Source organism: Rhyacophila brunnea, unplaced genomic scaffold (genome assembly GCF_057557595.1).
Source record: "Rhyacophila brunnea isolate RB1 unplaced genomic scaffold, BYU_Rbru_1.0 scaffold_5, whole genome shotgun sequence".
In the NCBI taxonomy this organism is placed as follows: Eukaryota; Metazoa; Arthropoda; class Insecta; order Trichoptera; family Rhyacophilidae; genus Rhyacophila; species Rhyacophila brunnea.
In genome coordinates, this window is record NW_028233170.1 from 22,381,647 (window position 1) to 22,405,981 (window position 24,335).

The window sequence follows — 24,335 nt, forward strand, 5'->3', positions numbered from 1 at the left end:
AGTACCTTTTTGATTACTCTACGATTGCAAAACTCTACGTTTCTTCGCGGACTGGCAGTACCCACCTATTCACTTACCCGCAGGACCTACTTAAGTAGGTACCTACCTATATACACCCATTATAATATAATGATTGCAATTTTAATTATCAAAACTGCACTGCATCACAGAAATAAATTATTTTTCAATTGTTGCTCTAATAAAATAATGTACCTACATAATAATGTTAAGATTCCCGAAATAAGCGATCTTTGTCTGAATAAACTGAGCTAACTGATTAAAAATGTATTATATTACTTACTCTTTACAAATTGATTATTACTTCCGTTAAAATATTTATTTAGATATACACGCAATGCTTCTTTTGCGGTGCTACAACTCGGATCATACCGCTCTTCTTCTCTAGTTTTGATGACTCCAAACTTCTTATCATGCCACTGAAATCATAGTCTTACCGCGAGAAGAATTATTCTACGTGCCTTTCATGAGTTTAATGAAACACCATTATTGCGCGAAAACTCAGCTTAACGTAGGGTATGGCAAACAACACCCTAAGTAATCTATTTTAATAGTATTAATTCTATCGATTAAACAAATGGTCGAGTCCGGTAAATTGTACGTTTACGTTTACATTATGGTCGTGAACATTTATTCAAATAACATATCGATGGTGCAGATCACAAAAATTCTTAGTCAAAAAATACGATTTTACAGGGGAAGGTTAAAACTGATTTATTTGCAGCATAATACATGACATTGGAGTTTTAATTAAAAGATCAATAAACTCGGCTATATTTCTCTTTGACGTAGGAGGTAAAGTTCAACAGATCCGTTAATTTTTTGTTGATTTTTTGATATCATAAAGTCAAAATCATAAAATTTGACATGGAAGGTTTGTGATCTGCACCATCGATATGGCAAATCAACATTGAGACCGGATGCGTGCAAATTACCGCTCGATAGAAATACTCGACGAAGAACGTGTCATTCGGTCATAGTGCTATTCTGTAATCTGTTATTTGAATAATTGTTCATGGTCATAATGAATACGTACAATTACTGTTGACATACAATTTACAATGTATCCACGTAAACGTTCGGCAGTTGAGTATCATCCATAACTTAAAGGACATATAAAATATGCCTTTCTAATAATTTATGGTAATGGTGTTAATATACCATCATTACCTAATATATATTGTCCACATGTGTTTGCATAATTCCGTTGCAGTTAGCGATTAATTAGGTTTAACCTTTTCGTACACGGTTTGACACCCTTAGAGCTGAGACACACAACACAGTTAACAGCACATCGACGAAGATCTTACTTGATTCCAAATGCATCAGATTAGAATATCCAGATGGATATAATATCTAGTGCAGGTGCAGTGCTGTGTATTGAGCCCTTGGGGCGTATCTTGCGGCTTAACAACGTATATGTACTGGGAATATCTCAGGAGCAGTAATACCAAAGACTTGTCATTGTAATAGTTTACATAATGAACAATATAATATGATAAGACGTCACTGCTGTTTCATAGTACAATTTCCAGAAAGCAATGCAATCATTTTGCGGTTTCCTCTTAGTAATAGTGTAAAGTATACGACTTTTAGTTACACTGGTAGATTATAAGATCTTCCGGGTAATATAGGTATCTCATCTTAAAAATACATCGTAGGTACCATCGCTAAATGCATATTTATTTTCCTAAACATTCTGTTTTTAAATCACTCAATTAAATCGGAGAACACACAGTTATTCCGAAGCCAACACTATCTTATTATTATATCAAACAAGGTAATTATGACTTATTTGTGTAAGGCATTCGTATTACGGTTTATTAATTTTACTAAGATATAATTCGAATTACATTACAATTACGAATATACATTATATAGAATACATTCGGGAATTTAGTGCCGAAAACGTTGATTTCTAGAAAAATCATTTAATGATCATTAACTACAATATGCAATCAATGGTGCAAATAATTTAGATTGATTTATTTATATGTATGTATTTATATTACACACTAGGTAATTCAAACATAATGAGAAATTTGTTGTCTTCTGGGTGAGCTGTAACAAGGTTTTATTCTCGAGCGTGGAAAAGTATGGGATAAATTTAAACACGTGTTAAGGAATGTTAATATTATTTTCAATATTTTCCTCTGTATCATTATATGCATTCAAGTTTATCTGAGAACACTCAGGTGGGATATGTATTTCTTACGTTTTACTCTGGCTTGAATTATACAGGATACTGGGTACAAAGCCTTGCTCCATGGCGACCGACTTTCCCATTTCTGTTATTATCATCTGTTCTGTGTTACACACAGTGTGAGCGAACGATATAAGTATAATTGTCTATGACTCTATGGTATAATATATGCACGATTTAATATAAGTCACATGTTTAAATTGTATGAAAAGCAGTGGTGTCATGTATAAACTCGGCAAAGATTTGCAATATTTGCAAAGATATATACAATACTAATATATATACGGAGATAGCGCATTTAGATAGAGGAAATAGAGAAAAAGGAACTGACAAATAGAGTAGGTATATGTATATTTTGTTCTAAATATTTTTATTTATTTAACAAATCTGTCTCCCTCTAAAAGGCATTCTTCACCACTTGATTACTTGTTAATATATGAGTTTTCATGGCCAAAAGGACAGATCAATTCTACATGTAAGGATAAATCACTCTAAAATGGCACCATGGCTACGGTAAAAGCATTTTGCAGTAAAGTTGTAGCAGTATTGTTTGCTAGCATTGAAACAGGCATTGTAACAAATACTACCAATATACTGTGAAATTAATTCTACCATTTTGAGGTGTAAATTTAACATGTCGATATTATCGCGGTTTTTGGTGAAATAATCCCAACAATTCGAAATAAAAAGTATTGTTGGCCCGTTACTAAGTTACTATCTTTGTATTTTCTAATCATATAATACTTTATTGCATTACACTATCTTCCCATAAAGAGCTTCATAGCCGAAATGTGCGGGCTTTTGCGACATTTCCATCCAAATTTTCGCATATTTCGAAGCCGTTTTAGCGGAAAAGTCCATCTAAGTCGAGCACATACGGGCTCGTAATCAGTTACCATGCCAGAAGTTCAACGACCGATCGATTTGCTTGCAATTTAGAATTGTTAACTTTTTGCTTAGAGACTTAGGTAGACATCGACCGACAAACAACGAACCGCATCTACGACTTCCTGTAAATGAATAGTAAGTTACTTTTCAATACGTTTAAAACAGGCCAATGACGTTACTTTGGGGTAGGTAGGTCGTGCGTTGCATAGGGGCGGCTAATGAAGGGACGAATACAGTTATTAAACTTTTGAAAGCAGTCATGGTATTTCATGAAGTAGACGATGCGGTCGTATCATTAGAAAGTATTGACATTTTAAAAAAATAATCGAAATATAGAAAATCCGAACAACATAACTATTTTTGTGGTGTAATACCCACTGTAATAGGTATGTATATATTTTATTGTCGTTTGATAACACATGAAAATTTTTCACAATTGTGCCTTAAAACCTGTCGGTGCCACAAAACCTTCACGTACCTACATAAAACCATCATTGTTTCGTGTAGGTTTCATGGAAATACTCTAACTCTCAATATATATCGTGTATAGTCTATGGCAATTTAAAGATATTTGGCGTATTGGCGTATGGCGCCGACAATAACTAATAAAATATGAAAGTAGGTAGGTAACTATTGAATTTGCAGATACTTTGAAACTAAACATTAAAGAGTATGTCGTTCTAACTCTGCTTAAGGGAGGCACTATGCCTAGGGACGTCACTGACATACTTAAATATATCCAGTTTAGAAAACACAACGATATGTTCAACGTTTTATAAATACCACCCGACGAGGATTTACATTTGAGGAGTTGGTCTATTTATTGATAAGAAAAACTTTCTGATGACGATTGATTCAGTTCAAGAGCGCATACAGTTCATATTAATAATCGATCATATGAGGATGGGGCTTGCACTTAGGCAAAGAATTATATTCCGCGCCCCTGAAAAAACGGCATATTATGATCTATTTTTCTAATTTCACGAAACACCTTGTTGCAGATATTGACGCTGACACCGCGTATGATCAAAGACAACTGCAGTTTTTCCCGGTAAAATTTTACCGGTGCATTATCGTGCAATACTACCTACTGAGAGTGTTATAACTTATAACCAATATGTTATAGCATTATACCAGCCATTATGCCCAACTTCAAGTAGGCTGTGATCTAATATCTTCTATCAAAACTGACAGTGATCTACATACTATCTGATTGTCATTATGCAACTTCTCAGGATTGAACTTTCTGAAGAATGGTTGTGAAGTCGGCCATTGACCTGATTGGTCTGTAGCGCCAGATTAACTAACTTCAATCCATAGAGAGTTATATGCACCGAATCTGTAATACTTGTAGCAATCATACCACACACTTTAATATGGATGTTTTGTTATCAAAACAAAAGAATAGAGCGATAATGATAGTCAGCATTTCCTCAATCATAACTAGATCAGTAGGGTCTGTTATGATTTGTTAATTGCGACAACATCTATTAACATCTATTGTTATGTACTTTATTTGTATACATTAGATGGACAATGCATGCATCCTCACTCACTCATCGGGATGCACTACTATTGTCACGACTCCTTCACTCGACATAGTCAACCATCATTCCACTCGAATCAAGTCTCTCAGTTCATTAATAATCAATCTCTTGATCACACCGATCTCACCAGTACATTATTACCCGCGAACATAATCTCATGCTGTCATCTTTATCATCCTTGTTATTGTACTCTTGTATCGATCAATAAACTCTCTCCTCAAAGCCTACAAGCAACAACGACTTTTATCTCCTCCGCCTTCATCTACCGCCAAATACTATGAAAATCTAGGTTGTTACGTGGTGTGAAAAGTGTGTTGGTTATTTTATTATTTTAGTCATTTATCCCGTTATTCAAACACTGGAAGGAACTCAGCAACCTTATCAGTAGTATTGCGATATTGATTTTATAGTCCTAACATATTGGAACCATTGTTAGTGCAGACGAACCTAATCGATACTGCATGGTGACGTGGGATTACTAATCAAATAATTATTTATATTATACCTATCTAACTTATACACTAGACTAGTTGCTTACATATATTACGGCCATTACGGGTATATTCTCTTAATGCTCATAATGAAGATGTTTATTAAAAATCACAGGATTATGTTATATTAATTAATATTATAACAAGGGATGCTTTGATATAAATAAATAAGGGATAGCTTTTAGATTGAGAGCTGATTAAGCTAGGCACTTACTACTACATACAATTAGATCTGTTAATATTTTCTGAAAATTATTGTCCAATTATGGCTCTAATAAAATACTATGTTATGAATCCTCTAAATAAGCGAAGCGATCTTTGTCCGAAGAAACTGAGCTGCCTGATTAAATTTAAGATATATTATTGAGCGCTCCGTTGAGCGCTAAGTTCGTATAATTTTCTATTTCGAGCGCTGGTTTGAAGTTAATAATTTGACAGTGGTTGTTTTGAATTTTGAGTAAGTAACACGAATTATGTTGTGATGCATAACGAAATAAGTATGAGATTTGAGAAATCTTATTTTTTAAATTTTGCACCTAATTGTTGCTGTTTAATTTTTTTCAGATAGTGCATTTATATAAATTTGGTATTATAATATATATTATAATTTTCATGGAAAACAATAATCATGATATAAGATATTAAAAAATGATATTATGTATCGGTATTTTTCTTCCGATATGATATCAATATCAATACTATACCGAGAACAGGTAACAATCGTTTTTCTTTCGATATGACGTCCCTAGATACAATAACTTCATAAATCTCTACTTATGCATCGCTATGATATTTTAGTGAGTAGGTAGTTTAAGTACCACTTAAGTTAAGTACCTACGTATTTATTATAGTAAATTAAACGTAGGTATTGTTTATTGCAAGTTTGATCGCCACTACCGCAAATGAATGAATTAAAACTATCACTTTCATCAGCTTGCATTATACCTAATTCAATTTGAAATTCGCCATATCTTTTTATGAGATTCCACCACCTCAATACTCCTCCATTCTTCTCCTCTCCACTATAATAATAGACTCGGTTTCTTTCTTGAATATTCTAATGTCTATTGTTCTCCGCGCTCGGCGGCGGTTTCTCTCGAACTCGTTTCATTATCTATTATCTTTGAATTATTATTATTATCGTTTGTCAGAAAATCCCAAGAAAATGTAATAAAGCGACGGCCATTTAAACTCGTTTTGCAGTGCATAAAATATTATAAAACTGACCATCTCATGATTATTCACTGAAGATATTCTCTTTCATTATAAACGTATCAAGACCAGTGTCAAACAACATGAGGTCCCCCTTGTGTAATAAATAATTTATCTGCTAATTAAATTAAATGTTCGCATTCTACAATTATTCCATATAATATGATGTTTAGAATTATCTTACACTAAGGCATAAAGCCCATTGACGCAGCGAGTGCGGCGCTCGCGCAAAATTTCTACAAGTGGCGCGTAAATCATCGAAAATACAACGTAATCAAATACGCCAGCGCACACTGGACTTGACGATGCCTTGTGCCCCGCCTGCCGCATGAGTCACCGTTTTTCGCTTCTCGGCGATACGATTTAATGAAAATACAAAGAAGTCCATTCATTGAACACGGCTACCAAAATCACGCTGCTCGAAGCGTCGTCGTTCGACGGACGAGAAGTCATTATTTAATAACAGAGAAGTCATTGTTTAATTTTATTCCGTGTCCTATATTTCGCTGGTTGAATAATGTCGTCGTAAATATTAATTACAAGCCCCGAAATAATATAATATTTTTATTGCTTTGTTATGAGAGACACTGTAATAATAATTATTTTGTGCTGCTTGGGCCGCTTATTACATAGGTGAAGGGTAATGCGCGGCAAGAGACGTGTGATTATGGTTATGAATAAACGCTTCATACGCCGACTTCGCCCGCTCGACGCGTTCTATGGGCACTATCGCTTACATACACGAAATAAAATAAGCACTAAGTTCAAAAGAATTTGAATCTGAGATATAGGGGTTTTTATGAATAGTTCGTTTATTTTTCATAAAAGCGCTATTTTATTAGCTTCTCAATAGACTTAACATACAATCTTAGTGTCATAAGAAATAATTACAAGATAAAGAGACCTTTTTATATACAACGTTTTTAAATTTTCTGTTGAATCATATAAACTTGACTTGGCTAGCTTAAACGATCAAAAAAATTTGTACTTGATAGAAATACTGAATAATGAAATGTCATTTCATATTGATTTCCATAGTAACGCACGCATATTATTATTTAATAATTTAGTTGCTAGGACCCCCTAGCCACCAATAATGGTATCGAAATAACTTTTCATACAAAACAATGGCTAAAAGTATTAAAAAAATACATTGGCATCGTGTTCTGATATATTCTAAAAGTTTCAAATGTCTAGCTAGTGGGAAGTTAGTTAAAAACCGATTGCAAGATTTGTACCGGACAAACAACCACCGGACAAAAACGAGTACGACATAAGAAAAAGTTGTACAAATACTTTTGGACAACGATATTTTAGAAAAGCACTACGTCACAACTCTAATTTCTTAAAAAGAGGACTAAGTGCCACGCTTTATATCGAAAATGAAGAACTAAGTCTCATAATACATATTAACTAAACGGCACTTAGTGCCTATTTGAAAAATAATCACGTTGCCTCTTACACCCAAAGCCATAATATTTGAATATTCATAGCTCTAATATATATTTTTGGCACTTAGACATGTAGACACATAGAAAATCTCTACATACCCTTTTTTTCAATTTTCGGGCACTTAGTAGGTACCTACCTATTTTATTTCGTGTATTCAATTATGTATTGTTACCACCGTTGTTATGCACCAGCGTGACTTATTAACCGATGCATTGTTATGCTAGATATGCACAGAAGACCTGTGTGCATTTCAGGCTTAAATTTTTGGAAAAATATTTGTAAAATTACCTATAGATAGGTAAGATAATTTTAAATTTTGGCGCGAAATTTTTTGTTGCCAGTGTGCATTCTTATTTTGTAAATAAATACAATATGTTATGGAACATACGTCATATTATTATTATTATAGGTTTCCAGCATTATCCAACAATGTTATCTTCGCGCACTCATACGCCGCACTCATTAACGAAGCACATTATGCAATAATTAGAAAGTCACGCCGATGCCTGCAGATTCATTTTGCAATGCAAACTTTTGCGCATTTATTTATTATCATAATATTCACACCAAAAAAACGGAGTAAATGCGGTTATGGAGTTTAATCGCAGGAAAACAAATAAAACGCATACTAACTTCACTAACACACGCCGGCAGCACATTGACTCGCACATTTTGCTGCACAGATTCATTTCAAAATGGTATATTACACTCGGCTGTCATATAATTCAGAGAGATGATTTTGCTTTTAAGCTCTGTCAAAATGGCCTAATAATATCTCTCTGCGAATCTAGCCAATTATTGGAGGATACCGATTTCATCCTCTGGGATATCTCCATAATATGTCAGATGAAAGTGAAGAGATTCTCAAGTCGATCTGACCTGACTCTTCAAAGTCAAGTAAAATTTCTTTTGAAACGTGAGAAGATCTCCAAGGATTGGCCATACTATATCAGTGATATCAATGTTTTTATAGCAGTTGGAAACTTCAAAGTCTCCCACCAAAAAAACATCAGACCCCTACTAAAATATGTTATTTAATTGTAGATAAACAGTTACAAATTATATTATATTGAGAATTAGTAAATTATATAGAGAGACAATAATAATAATAATACAAGAGTAAAACAAAATTAGCGACAAAAGGTGTAAAATTAAACGATATAAGTATCTACATATATATAAACCAGTAAAATAATAATTCTAAAACTGCTGATATACTAGGTTTCCCCAAATATAATTATAATATGCTGAACTTCTTAGTCAACAAAAATACCAACATTATAACAAACAACCAAGTCATCAAAGACAAGAACACATAGCAACCAACCCACCCCTCCCACAAAGATCTCATACATGAACATATTATAACAAGAAACAAAAACCATCTTCCAATACGGCTGGTCACCGAGGAAGATCATGACCACAACCCTCCAAAGGAAAATACAACCACGCAATACAACAAACCTTGCATCTATCCCAGAGTCCAGTGGGATATCTTTCTTTGGAGGAGGCCTTCACCCGAAGAGGGGTTCTCACAAACCAAACAAACAAACCAAATTTATGTTACAAATACAAAAATATATACTATACCTATAAACGTTACATATCACTGTTTAATATATAGACATTATTTATCAGTATTATATACAAAATAAAAAATCTTAATATATATATGTATTATACAAAAATATAAAATATACTTAGATAAAATATAAAAAATCATAGATAGATATATATACATAACAGATATAATTATAGCTTATATCTACATTAGATAATAAGTCAATTCACTGTCATTTACTTTTTATCTGTAAGAAATAAAAAGGTTTTTTTATTTATTTATTATTAAACAATGATCAAAGTAGCTCAGTACACTCTGGTAAGATAATATAATAAAATTTATAAAGTAAGTACCTGAAAACTCCTCAATATTGTGTCATTTTACACGCATATCTCAATGTGGTGTAAGTAAGTGATGAAGAGAACCCCTTTTTGCTTACTCAATTGTGAACATGTATTTTCATTTAAAAATGGGCTACTGCACTATGTAATTTCTCCACTGATTATAAGTCTACTCAATAATTCTTTAATGTTAATATGGTTTTCATCTTAGCAGCGGCATTGATTCGCTTTTAATGAATGCATGCGAATAACTTACTTCTGAGAAATCTGTTCATTTTCCAATCTCGGTAGCCGCCAAACGCCAGATTTTTTTTTGTGTTTTAATTTATTTATTCGGTACTAGGTACGCACTCATCTTGAGTTATAGCATTTTCTGCCGGCGGTAAATATGAAAAATCTATTTTTACTGATATAAATATTCTTTTAGAAGATCATACAGAACTTCAGCCTCCGTACACTTAAAACTTAGCAAACTAATTTACATGTTTCAAACAACCTCGTATATCTTTACTTTGCTCCATTGCTTGTATATCACTTGGTAATATTAAAGCACGCATTGCCATTGATCATTTATATAGACTTTTGATAACCTTCATCATGGCGTTTTACTAGTGGTGAAAAATTTACTACAAAATTTACTCAGGTGGAAAAGATGTTTCAGACATGCATAATAGGTACTTACTGTCGGTCTTTGACACGTGATCTTCCCTCCACCATCCGTAACGTCTCCACACACGTTAAGCATCCTTCAAAGTTGTGCTGAGAGTGTCTCAGCAGCAACTTACCAAGACATTGGTTGGCGTACACTGTGACTGCGTGTGCAGAGTGCGCCTTATTCCTATTTTGATATACTATCGTCTTCTTCTTTCGCCCTATCATGCTCCAGCATTGGGGCATTTAGCAAGCACAACTTCGCGAAACTTCCCTCGGCCCATCGCCAACTCTATCGCCGCACGCCATGGTAGACCAATATTAAGGTCAGATACAGATATTACGGTTAATTATCGATAAGAAAAGTCCTTCTCGCTCGCCGTAAGATGCCGCAAAGTTTTTGAAAGCTGATAAATTTTCACTCGTAGATATCAAATCGCTATGTTCAAACACGCGCGTTAACATAATTTTACTCCCTACTTTAATTATAGTTTGTCAATTTATGGCTACGGCCGTATGTTGTAGCTTAACCACTGGGGAATGCCAAAAGAAATGGCGTATTTCAAAAAAACACTACCTTATTCTTAGGTCAATAATTATTATAAAGCAATCAATATTCGTAGGATGTTTATCAAACTTGAATGGTCAACGACATAACTTATAAATAATATCTTTAGAATTATCTTCAAATGTGTTAATCTTGCCGATTTTTTGAATAATAAAATGCCTAATTGTTGTCAAATTTGGGATCACAGAGATTATCAATATATTTTTTTATCGTGAATATTTTACTAAAATTATCTCGTCATAAATTATACTAATGGTTTTATAAATGCGTTTAAAATTTAATAAATTTAAAAAATCTTAACACCACTGCACAGTTATGTACTGAAATATGACTATATTCTAAAATATTAGAGCGAGAGGCTTAAAAGAATACTATTTTATGTAACAAAAATACTTTATGCAGTCATCAAATGTTTAAAATAAATATAAAGGATAATAAGGCTTCAAAATTATATAAATAGATTATCTACAACGTTTAAGGAGTGTCCAGTATCATGGTTTGAAAATACAATAAAAACTCAATTTTGACCTACGCCGAGCATGTCCCCCCTTAAATTAAAATTGTAAAAAAAGATATAGTTATTTTTCAAGAACATAGTTCAATCTTTCCAAATGATCATAGTTTATTGCATTCATTAGAGTATTGTCTTCGTTTGGTCCCACATGTATATTCGTGTTATGAATTGCGATTATTTTGCCGTTTCACTTATGTTATGCTCTTGTCGGTTTTTGTTACTCAGTTAAAAAGCTGGATACGAAATACCCCATTGACGTAAATTACAACCATATTATATATATAAAACTATTATGATAATCATGTTAACTTCTGAATATAGGTGAAAGTTACTGACAAGTTTTTCGGATCACAAGTGGTTATCGTGTGTACATGGCCTTAGATAAATTATTTTTCGCGAGTCAGTCGTCTGGGGCTCTATGTTAGAACTTGCGAGTGCAAGCTTCCCGGTCGAGATGACGTCATATGACATCATTTTGACGTACTACCGGAGTGATAATAGCATTCGAGAAAATAGCGAGTGGTCAGACAGCGGCGCTATTCATTGTCACCATACACATATAGGTGTATCATAATAAAATTTTCTATGGTTATTCTGTGCGCGGTCGGCATGCCTCGAGCGTGACGTCACAATTACGTCATCTCGTCTGGTGCCACACGAGACGAGAGTTAGGAAATCGCGGTGCTGGTCTGGTCATTTTATAGTATCAATTTCAATAACCCGACTTTACAATGTAGTGGAGTGTTCTTTCGATAACAAAAAGATGCATCGTCTCATTCTGCGATTGATATCGGTTTTATTAACACTTTTTGTTTATTTTCAAAAACAGGATTAGTTTTCGTGACGTGCGTCTATATTGGAAACCACAACGATTCGTTGATTCCGTTTATTGCACATGCGTCATCGAAATGTCAAGTGGTTTAAATGATAGGGAATAGGTACGCATACAGCGCTGTCAGGATCAAAACTGCAAAGCTTCGTATTGGGTCAATGAAATAATATTGTTCAATTTGATTCTGTCAGTGCCTCATACATACTTGTATAACCTCTGTCTGGTCAATGTTAATTATTATTCATATCGTGTTATGTTCAAGTCCTTCCTCAAATTACACGTCAAAGGATTGTTTTAGACAATTTATAAAATTCGATTCATGTAGTTAGGTACATATCATAAAACCATTACATCATGAAATAAATATTGTGGGCGTTGAGTTTATTGTCTTAACTTAACAATTTCTTTGTTATTAATGTTATAATAACCACAATACATAAATAGAAAATTAATGCAAGGAGTGTAACTAATGATGAATGAATGACTTAATCTTATCATCAATTCAGTAAAATTCCGGGTAACATATTATAATTATGTATCATTCATTCATTGTATTGACTTTTAATCTTTTGTGTATAACATAATAAATACCTACGTACTATTCTGTTTATCCTCTTTGATACCTATGAATTGTAGACCAAAAAACTGAGGAACTAAAATTCATTATTAACTATGGCGTATACCTACTGGTATAATGACATACGCCGATCCTTGTTTCAGTAAAGTTGTTGTATCCAAGAACCGGTAGGCATACAGTCAATTATCCGATATGAGGGAAACGGAACTATTGGTTAATTGCTTGAACATTCTTTTCGACCTTTCGAGGATTGCCATTATTGACAAGTACATATTATCTACTTTCAAATTAGGACATTATATAATTTATTTGCATTATTTTGCCATTGTAAACATAAACTTTAATTTCACTGGGATTAATAGTATAAGCAGGTACCTACTCTTAATTTGATCTATATAAAACATTGGTTTATGACAAATTCATTAGACGTATTATGAACTCCTCGTTAGACATGCGTCGTTCATACTTAATTTACGATTGAATTGAAATATGAGTGATTCATAATATGTCATGGGATGGCTAAAAAAGTAAAAACAACGTTCCCATCCAGCCAACGTCTTTCATGAACGCTCTGAAGATATAAGGCAGCCTTATTAATAAATCCTGAACATTTCTTTTTTCACAAGCAACGAGTGGTCCACTTTTCAGCTGTCAAAATCAGATCCCAGATTTCTTGACATATTGATTCGCCCTTTCTCGTTTCAAATTGATATCAGTGTTATTAATAAATAATATACATTCCTGTTATTCATCAGCTGTCAAAGTCATGCTAGTCCTTCACACAAAAACCGGTGGTAATATCGATTTCCAAGAAATATGTAGCATTGATCTATACATTTCATTTGTAGGAGGTGTGTTAATGCTAGTGTATTATTAATCATGTAACTACTGTAACTTATCTATTCAAATCAAACTATTCCCTGTGTGTACACGACAGACGCGTCAGTATGAGCACCATATGGAAAAATGACAGGCAATGACAGTGCACACATAGACAACAACAGGAGGGGCAGAAAAAGTAGGACCATTCGTTGTGAATGTATCGGGTTTCTACTTGTGTCGGCAATGGCCAGCCACAGGCCCATTTATGCACCCCGTGAAGACAGGAGCGAGTCAGATAGTACATAGTGAATGCACTGAATAAAGAACCAACTCCGTGCGTTCTCCACGTATGCGTTCGATGTGCATTTTCTTATTAATTTGGTTATTAATGCCTCATATAACCTAATTCGTAAGTAGTAGTAGTAATTAGTTAGAATGAGACATGCCATTAATATTGACGCGATGACTTATGTTAAAATGTGACTCGTTTCCCATGACTACTCCTCACCAGTTAATACAAAATATTAGTGAATTATTAGCCTTATATACACCATCGTTATATATAAGCGTTGTTTATTTTCATATATTATGTATGTAATACGAGTAAGGTTGCAAACCGTCTCGGTTTGGACGGGATCCAACCCCAAAAGAAAACTTTGCCCTTGCCCGATGACGCTTAATGATTTGCAATGTTAAATCCCACAGACGCGAAGGTTAGATCTAAACATAGTACCTGGAAAAAAGTTGCACGAAAGAAAAGCTTTTGTCTCTGAAAAAGTGGGAAGAAAAGCGTTTAAAAAGCTCTCGACACCGATTCTGGACGGTATTTTGAGCTGAAAAACTGATAGTACGGTGAAAACTTTTCGAAAAAAGAATCACAACTTTCAATTCCAAATTTATTTTATATCTATTTGTTGGCAACCCTAAATATGAAGCTGTCATTTTTATCCAATTATAAATTTATCATGATGTAGATTTCTTCCTAATTACCCATAATATGTTTAATGTGTTTTAAAAATTGCTGTTAATAGTAAGTGTAAGTACTAATAGTAAAATGACCGGCGTGACTATGTATCACATAGAATAATAGTCTGGTCTAGAGAAAGTTTGTAAATTTTCAATTATTTTGACATCTACGTTACTTGCATTCGTAACAGGCATTTTGATTTCGGTCCGCCTAACTAGCTTTTAGTTTTGCTCAGTTGAAGGTCTATCGTCTAGACGCGATTACGCAACTCTAATATATTTTTTTATAACAGAAGTGTTGAGAGCAGTTAGACGTTTTCTTCCTCGCAGTTTATGTAATTTTATTATCTATGGCTGTGCATTGAAAATGTGTTAACAGTAATAATGTTTAAAATCAATAATTAAGATACAACGCACACATGCTACGTATTATACATAAGCTCTATTTCTTTCAGTTTATTCGCTTAAAAATATATAAATATTACTAGCGTGTCCTTCCTCCTTATTTCCTTGACGTTTCGCGCTCATTGCAGAGGCTATTCTAAGAAATTCATTCCTCGGAAAGAATGAGGAAGAACACACAATCAACTGTGATAGTCTCAAAAAATACTCATTTCCCGTGAAAAAGATGCAAAATATTTTACGACATATTTAACTAAACAATTTGAAAGCTTCTGTAATCTGTATCATATCTATTACCCATTTTTTGAACCAGCAGTTAGATGATAATAATATACTATTGTTACCTAATATATTAATACTATAACTTAAAAACGCAACCATACTGTCGTCCTGGATAGTTAAAGCAACGTACAATGTCATATTCTGATCCATGCTATGTATAATAATTTTATTAATCTAGTTCATTAAAATAAATGTTTACTTCCCATGATCTTATTTATCTTTCAAACTGAGAATTGCATCAGTCCTGTAATATTATATGTAAAACGTTTTATTTGCTCTCCAAATAATACATCAGGGGATGATAATTCTGGCAATTAATAGACGACTTATTTTAAATTAACAGCTTATCGATTTTCCCGGTGACAACGTTATAATTATTCGAGATGGAATGAACTTTGTTACTTCCGTTCAATGGGAATATCTAACATAATGAGTTAGAAAGTTTATATGAAAATATGTATAAGACACCTACATCAAAATCAAATTGTCCATGTAAAAAATAAAGAAATACAAAAAATCTGACATGTGAAAAAGTGATTAATCGATGATAATGAATTTAGTAACTAACGAATAATTATCTCTACCTCTCTAACTTCACGTGGGTCTTCAATTTTGGTCTTGGGATAACATAACTCTGTAAAAACATGGAACACTATATTCTCTTTTACTTTGTTGTTGTTGAGTTGTTATTGCTTTTCTCGTGAATGTATCTCGAAACGGCCTTGGTGAGACTAGAAAACCGTTAAATCAAGTTGTTGTAACACAGGCGTATTATCCGCTACGGCTTGGATAGATTGTTAATTTTGCCCAAGACTCCATTAAATAAAAATGCATTTCTTGAAAGTGTTACCGGGAGTTTTTCACACTTCACTTCTGTTATTTCGACACATCGTTGTTGTATTCGATTACAGACTGATCAGTACAAAAATAATATTTCAGAACAATTAATTGATTTTTGGCGTGTCGGCAAAATGATTAAAGTTTAACCCGGAACCATTTTTCAACTCAAGTGAGTTTTATTTACAAGTTTTAATTTCCTGACTTTCACTCGATAACTGAAGGCATGGTTTACTAATAAAACAATTTGCTGACGATTGTTAATTTTATTGGGTTTGGTGTTTAGATAATTTTATGATGCATTCTTGCCTTATTTCTTGTATGCATTTTGCAATAGCCAATTAATTGACTGTGCACTTTCTACTGCCTTACATCATACTGGTAGGTGTAAACCTTTTTATGAACTCGATTTTTCAACGTGTTTTATTTTTATATTTATGTAAGCACACATACAAAGCAGGATTCACAAATTCATGACTACGTATTAGTTTGTGTCATAAGTTACAATATAGGTAGGTAATTGTCGTCAAGGTATATTATATATCGTCGCTAATTTTCTACAAACAGGTATCTCAATTTTCGTCAGTTTTGAGTTGTTTGATGTAATGAATTCATAATTTGAATACGCACATATTCTACTAAAAAAATATACTTTATACCATAATAGATTTAAGTAAAAACAAAAAACTCGTAAGTATCACAATAATAGACTTTTATATATAGTATAAACTCGTATCTTGAGTTACGTGTTTGTAAGTATACAGAATACTGAACTCCGACAGATGAATATACTGAAGTTCTTTCTCATACGTCAAGATACGTGTTTGCTGCAGTAATATTTACAGTAAAGTTGCAACGTATTCTCGTATCTTCGACAATATGACTGATCGGTCAAAAGTATTGTACGATAAATTGAAGAAACATAACATTTTTTTCATGAAAATATGTGTAACTATACTAAGACAATTTATTTCTAAATTAAAAACTGAGAGAATAGAGTTGTTATTTGCCTCTCTTGAAAAGTTGTGTTTTTTGAGATACGTGTTTGTAGAAAATTAGCGACGATATGTCAAATATCTGTTAAGTATATTATATTTTATAGGCTTACCACTAGATGTTCTCGACTCACAGTGATCCCCTTTCGCATCCGTGCATACCTTACCACGCCTTATTACTCCCTCAGCGATACTCCCGCATTACCCCGCCCCATCTCTCTCCATACCCACATAGTAAACAATCCACACGGACTTCGTGTTGTTATGCTCAGCCATCGGCCGCTGGGTCGAGTTGCACCGGCCGGCCGTCTAATGGGCGCGTAGGATTCATGTATCTGCTAAAACTAAAAGAGGAACATATAGGATTCCAAAAAGCGGAGTTTATATTAACAGACCTTTTTTGAGGAATAGTTGACAAAAAAAAAAACAACAAAAGGATCAATACACATTCAAACATGACATGTATTTTGACTATTCGTGGATTCGAACCTAGGTTTTCGTAATTAAGTATATAAATACAGTCGCTCTATCAGCCGGACCAACGTGGGAACAAACAACAATCTGCCAGTAATAATTTAAAAAAATAAACTCTTTATTATAGGTAACACCTGCTACATTTGGTTTTTATTGTGCCTACATTTTACAGTTTCGTATTAAAAAAAATATACAATTTCCACGAAAATATCAATTGACATTTTGTGAGGTGGAAAATTAATATTTCTCGCTACCTATATAAACATATTTTCTCCCTAGAACAAAAACTTTTGCGTCTATGAAATATTATAACGACAGAGTTAAGAGAAAATTCGCTATGTAATAACTTCTACGTGGAAAATGGTCCGCGTAACTGTTAATGTGGAAAATAAGAAAATAAACTTTAGCACTACCTCTACAATTTAGTGAGTAATATAATTCGGTTTTCAGTTATATTATTATAATCTACAATACTTCCTAGTTATTATCCTGGTATTGTGAAATACGTGATGACGTATTGTGTGCCTTCGTAAGCGTATAGAATATTGATGCTACAGTTAATATTAATGCAGATCGTGAGTTGAGTTACATGACGAAAAAAAACTAATTACCCGCTCATTTATTGTCTATTACCTACGTTATACTAGGGGAAATCCCGGTCTACCTACGGGCAGAAGGGCAACTAGTTTCAGATTCAATCTTAGCGCATATCCGCCTGAATACAAACAGTATGAAACGTCATCGGTGGATAACCCCCTCGCTTTATCTTTATATTATAATCGCAAGAGACATTCGTCGTGTGATGGGTTTTGGTCTTCTTTTGGGCACTCATTGTACTCATCGACAAACTATTATCATACTATGCAAATAGAATATTGCGCGACGTTGAGAGGAACTACGCCTCAGTATTAAGGCTATACCTCAGTTGAGGCATGGTCTAAAAAGATCGTGGCTAGGCGATGCGCGGATCAAACATGCGTCCATTTAATGTTCTGTTTATTCTACTATTAGTAACAATAATAATATATTCATTTACGTGGTTTCTTTTTCAAGTAAATCGGTAACGTTTTTAGTCATCTTTACACGATTTAAGAATTAATACCCCCGTCGCCATCATCAAACAAATTGACGTATTCAAACCTCGACGTTCGCTCTCCGAATCCCAGCGAGTCCAAAATTTCGTCGCGCCTATAGTTGAAAATTATTTGCCGTTTCACTGATGTATCGTCTTAAGTGCTTAATTTGAAAATGACTTCAATAGGCATTTGCTATCTGGAATTTTACTCTACCACATACAATACACCAATATACATAGTATACTCGTAATAAAGCATTAAACCACATTTGCGGAAATAGCCGCGATGTTAACCAACCAAGATCCATTCTATGGAAAATCTTACAACATATATTTTTTCCACATTCACGCTACGTAAAAGAAAATGTTTTCTCAACGACAAACGGATTACTAAAATTATATTGTTTCCGGTGGGAAAAATACTACAAGCGGTGCTGTCTGTTGCCTATTTATTTTTATCGACATATTTTTTGCATGGAAATGGGGGAAGAAATGATTTTCCTAGAAATAATCTTATAAATAAAACCAATTTTCGATTTCTTGTTATTGGTGTTTTGTATGCTGCACGGTTTTGCACTTTTGCCCGGACGTGATCGAACTCGGCGATCGTATCGAAAAAATATCGAAGGCTTTTATTATTTCATTTCGAATCAATTTTCATTAGGTATATATCAATACTTTATTGCCGAAAATTACAAGGAAGTTTTTGTAGAAGGTACCAACTGTACACTCTAGTAATCAGTTTTGACAGTAATGTCTGTATGTACATACCTACATATTATTATTACACTAATATTAATCGTGATTTACTCTTTTAGCTGTTTAAATTTATATAAGTACTACTTTAATACATTCAGTTTACGAAGGCAAGTTATTACAGAAAAAACTAGACGACTGTGGAAAAAAGCTTTTTTAATAATTCCGAGGAACCAACCAGTTTCAAGTTATTGTACATAATATAAGTTCACTCGTAATGAAGTTAGTTGACAGAATAAACAAATACATACGTACCTACCTACCCGTTGCGAAATGGTTTTTTTATATGGCTTTCACAGAAATGTACGAATGTAAAAATTGAGATCATTGAGAGCATTATCATCATCATCAGCCGGGGTCAATCCACTGCTGGATGAAGGCCTCCCCAAGCTTTCTCCAACTCTCTCGTTCCTGTGTCGTTCGCTGCCACGTATTTCCGCCGAACTTTACCAGTTCGTCAATCCAGCGGCTTTTAGGGCGACCCTGTGGCCGTTTCGTACCCCTTGGGTACCATTGGATGACGGCATTTGTCCAGCGGCCGTCCTTTCGGCGAGCAATGTGCCCCGCCCATCTCCATTTCAGCTGTTTGGCAACGTCTATTACATCGCGTACTCTTGTCTGCTTCCTAACCCATTCGTTTCTCTTACGGTCCTTTCGCGTGATGCCCAACATGCACCTGTCCATGCCTCGCTGTGTGACTCTTAGCCTTTGGACATCTCTCGTGTTGAGGGTCCACGTCTCGCAGCCATATGTGAGCACGGGTAGCACACATTGGTTGAACACCCTACGCTTAAGACATAATGGTAGGTCACTCTTGAAGATACTATTCAGACGTCCGAATGTCCAAATACCCCCATGGAACAAGAACAAAAATCTCGGCCCTTATTCTCCAGAGGCCAACCTGACACTGAGAGCATTAGAAATAGGCTGTTAGTTATAGTATCCTAAATCCAACAAAATCACAAATAAAAGTGATCTACGGGTTGCAGCTACGCGTGGCGGGAGGCTGCAGCTTGCAAGACGTGGAGATGGATGGACAAGAGATGGATACTTACCAGAGTCCTATCTCTTTGATACTTACCCTATTTTCAGATGCCAGAGCATAGCGGGGTGCACTAAATTAAACTATTGTTTGTAATGCAACTGTTCGCATATCATTTATTTTACAAAAATTTAAATCTTAATAATATTAAATTAAAGTCTTCTTTCTTTAGCAAATGTTCCCAGCTCCAGACACTGGAGAAATTTGTTCGCCAGCATTAATAATGTGTTAACGATTTCATTTCTAAGCGAATATTTCGTTTGTCATAGCTTTTAAAAGAACCTCTTGATCAATTATTTGACAAATAAACAAAAATTATACGTAATATTTACATTCATTGAACGTTCACTATGTGAAAATATATATTGAAACCCTGCGATTTTTTGCAGATTCTAATTTAGTGTGTTATGTGCACTTTTTATTTACAACAACATTTAAAATCCTAATTTTTTGAACAGTGGCTGGCTTATGGGGTTGGGATGTGACCGGTTTGAACTATTTAGAGGCCCCTTTTAAATCTTCTGGCGAATCGATTGCGTCACCTGCGTCAAAGAAAATCTTCGCTGGTTTTGAATTATTATTATTGTACCATTTCTAAAAGTAGGAAACTAAAACTTTGATATAGAATGGTTCGATTTCCATCGGTTTACATATCGAATTGCTGGCATTTTCACGGCGATTGGAAAAAAAATCTGTTTCGCATCTGCAAAAAACGCTGGCTCTGCTGAGGTCGATGGTGCCTCTCAAGATCGCACAGAAAGAGGCAAAACGGAGACTGTACAACGGGCTTGTGACGTCCAATACCTCCCCCCACTCCCGCGTTCCCTCCCCCACCGCATACAGCTTGGGAATGCCGCCAGTCGTGGAATGCTTTTCTATCCGTGACTCTTGTAAGACACGAGTACATACGTCCAAGTTCTCCGTTCTCCTCTTGCGTAGTCCGAGTCAGTTGGTGTCGGCGCGCGATCCGGATAGCAAGTGACTCGTTCGCCCGAACTCGAAATCATTTTCCTCGCTGCACTTTACTAATTCCCGTCCGCATACAATAATAATGTAACAGTTTTTAAAATCTCTCACTTGTGTGCATACGTCCGTCTCTTGTTAGTGTGAGAGAGAGTGCATACCTACTCTTGTGTGTGTATTATCATCCGTGGTGCTGGGAATTTAATTAACAGATTCTCAGTAAAGTACTCGTTACTTTCGAGTCAGTTAAATTACCCTAGAGTAATTTATCGTGAATGAGTATTTTATTATACAAAGCTGTATCATTTCAAACTAGGTAATTATTGATTTTTTTTTAAATTATTGTATTCATAATATATTATGATACAATCGTGCGATCCTGTTTTGTCCGTATATTTATTTATTGCTTTGATGTAATAAATTATATTAGATTCATTCATAGTCTCTAACTGAATAGTTATCATGCAATATTCCATTATGTAAAGCTTATAGTTCATGTTTATTTGATTTGTTCCAAATACATGTAATAAAAATGTCGATATCCATCCGGTGGTACACGCGCGCAAAATTTACCCGTTAGTTTTCCTTCCGGATATTTTATAAAATCGACCAGGTTTTATTATACAATACTATACGGAGAAAAATCACCATAATTAACATATTATTATAATATTAACACGATAATTGTATTGCCGCGATTGTTCGTTGGCCTAGCGATAATTTTTTAGTTTGTGACGTATTTGTTTATTTCCCGTTTGGCGCAGATAAGGATACGAACGTGGGCCGTGGTCACGATAAGGCTCCCAACTCAAACGAGGGCCCCTTCACGTAGCAGTCGCATGATGGACCATAGCGGACGGAGCCGCCACGGATAATCTTCACGCAAGACCAAAAAAAAACGAGAAAGAAAATATTTTACACTAGGGAGGTGCAAGTGTCTGTTTATTGCAGAAACGAATCGAAACAAAGGATCAATATATGAGCCAAAATTAAACGTCAATTATTTTATTGATAAGTTTGAAGTGAAGAAATCTGGAGTATATTTTTATACACTGGATTGCTGAAACTGTGATTGTTTGACATCCTGCAGATTTTAAATTGCGTTATTGTTGTTGTTGATTTAAAATTGTGTAGTTTTTCGTAGATTCTGTGTGTGAAGTGTGTCGTGGTGAGAGGTTTTTTTGACCTCGGAGTGTCGCCGAGTATTGGAGTTGTCAGTTGCGGTGTTGTCTTCCTGTGATCATCGGTGAGTTGTATTGGTGGCAAGGCGGGTCGCAGGGTGATGCCGGCCGAGCGCTGACAGGCGCAGGGATGGTCCGCGTCGACGTGGTGACGGGGCAGCCGCCGCCCGCGCCTCAACACGCCCACCACGACTTGTACTGTTCGCCCTACGGCGAGTTCTACCCGCCCGATCAGCACTACTATTTGTCGGGGCCTGGCCCCAACGAGTGTCCACCGCAAATGCAACAGATATGCACCGTCCACGGAGAATATGGTATGCTATTCTACTACTAACTGCTAAAACTAAACATTCGACTCAGCATTATAGATGCAATTCAATAATTCATGCCAAGTGTTCAGATTCGTGTATATTAGCTATAAATAGTTATAGGTAGTTGCACCGCTGATTGAAGTATTTAAGTGATACACTCTTAAGAGTTTAAAGTCTTCCGGCGGTTAGTAATACTAATAAGGTTAACGGAGCAAAAGTGTACCTACATACGTACCTAATTGGATAGCGACGAAAGCCTTTGTACGATTTGTGCCTACTTTCTTTTAGTGTATAATGAATTAATAGTAGGTACCTATGACCTGTACGTCTACAACTCTTGTCCTTCCACACAATCTTTCGATAATTTTGAAAACATTCAATTTAAAATCGTACCCAAATTATTGATTTGTTTTTATACGATATTATTTTATCTTCATTTATTTAAATAATTGGATGTAAACACATCGATGCGAATTTCATCTACGTGGAATTAACTGTGTAATTCATTTTTGAAACAGGAAAACATCAGTATTGATTCTATTTATTATTGAAAAAATAGTAGATAATTGAATAGTGTGAGAAAACAATATTTGAATGCTGTGCCACAAGGGTAAAAAATAGCACGACTACCTAGGTACCTACTTACTTGATTTTGATTCATGAAAATCCAAACAAAAAACAGGCGATGCGAAGAGATTTGGCGAACCTATGGCTTTCAATTACTTAAATGGTTCTGGTGAACCTCCTTGTTCTTTGCAGGTCATACATAATTTTGGATATTTTATAAATAGAAGAATATTTTTTAATCTACCACGGTTTGGCTTATGTAGAGCTTAATAAATAAAAAAAACCGACATAATCTATAATAATATGTATTTTTAATTTAACGAAAACAAATAGATATGACTGAAAAAGTATTCATCATTTTTTCGGTTCTTAACAGCCTACCCTCACCCTTCGCCACTGTCATATAGATATTTCAATATAAGCAATAAAAAGCACTACTATCAAATTTTACAGTTTCGTGTTACGACCTGGCTACAATGGGCCATGTAATATAATATGATTAATTACATTTCATAAATTTAGTTTTATTGTCGACAGTTAGTTTAAAATGAAACTCTACCAAGTGCTTAGTTCGTAATTAATATTACTTTGCAGTTATCGGCGTCTAGCTTTTATCGGCGTCTAGCTCAAATTATTTGTACGACTAACCCTTGTTGTCTTTCCTCTTGAAGTCGATCAATCTTGTTTATTATGACAGAGAAAAAACACATAGTCTTCCAGTTACATGACCTTCTAGTTAGTATCATGTGAAAGTCGGCTAACGACCAATAATAGCAACAGATCAGCACTCAACCAAAATTAGGATTC

At 34.6% G+C, this 24,335-nt stretch overlaps 1 protein-coding gene across 2 annotated transcripts in view; it reads left to right on the forward strand.

Annotated features, from left to right (window-relative positions):
- Positions 1–24,335, forward strand: part of mtgo (miles to go) — a 262,815-nt gene that overhangs the window by 146,596 nt on the left and 91,884 nt on the right. The window contains exons 1-2 of one of the 2 annotated variants that reach the window (XM_085955834.1): positions 21,454–21,785; positions 22,234–22,964. In XM_085955834.1, the coding sequence (XP_085811960.1) occupies positions 22,781–22,964 (184 nt within the window). In that variant the 5' untranslated portion in view covers positions 21,454–21,785; positions 22,234–22,780. Of the gene's footprint in view, positions 1–21,453; positions 21,786–22,233; positions 22,965–24,335 lie in introns of those variants that run through there. The other variant, XM_085955835.1, reaches the window with a different exon arrangement.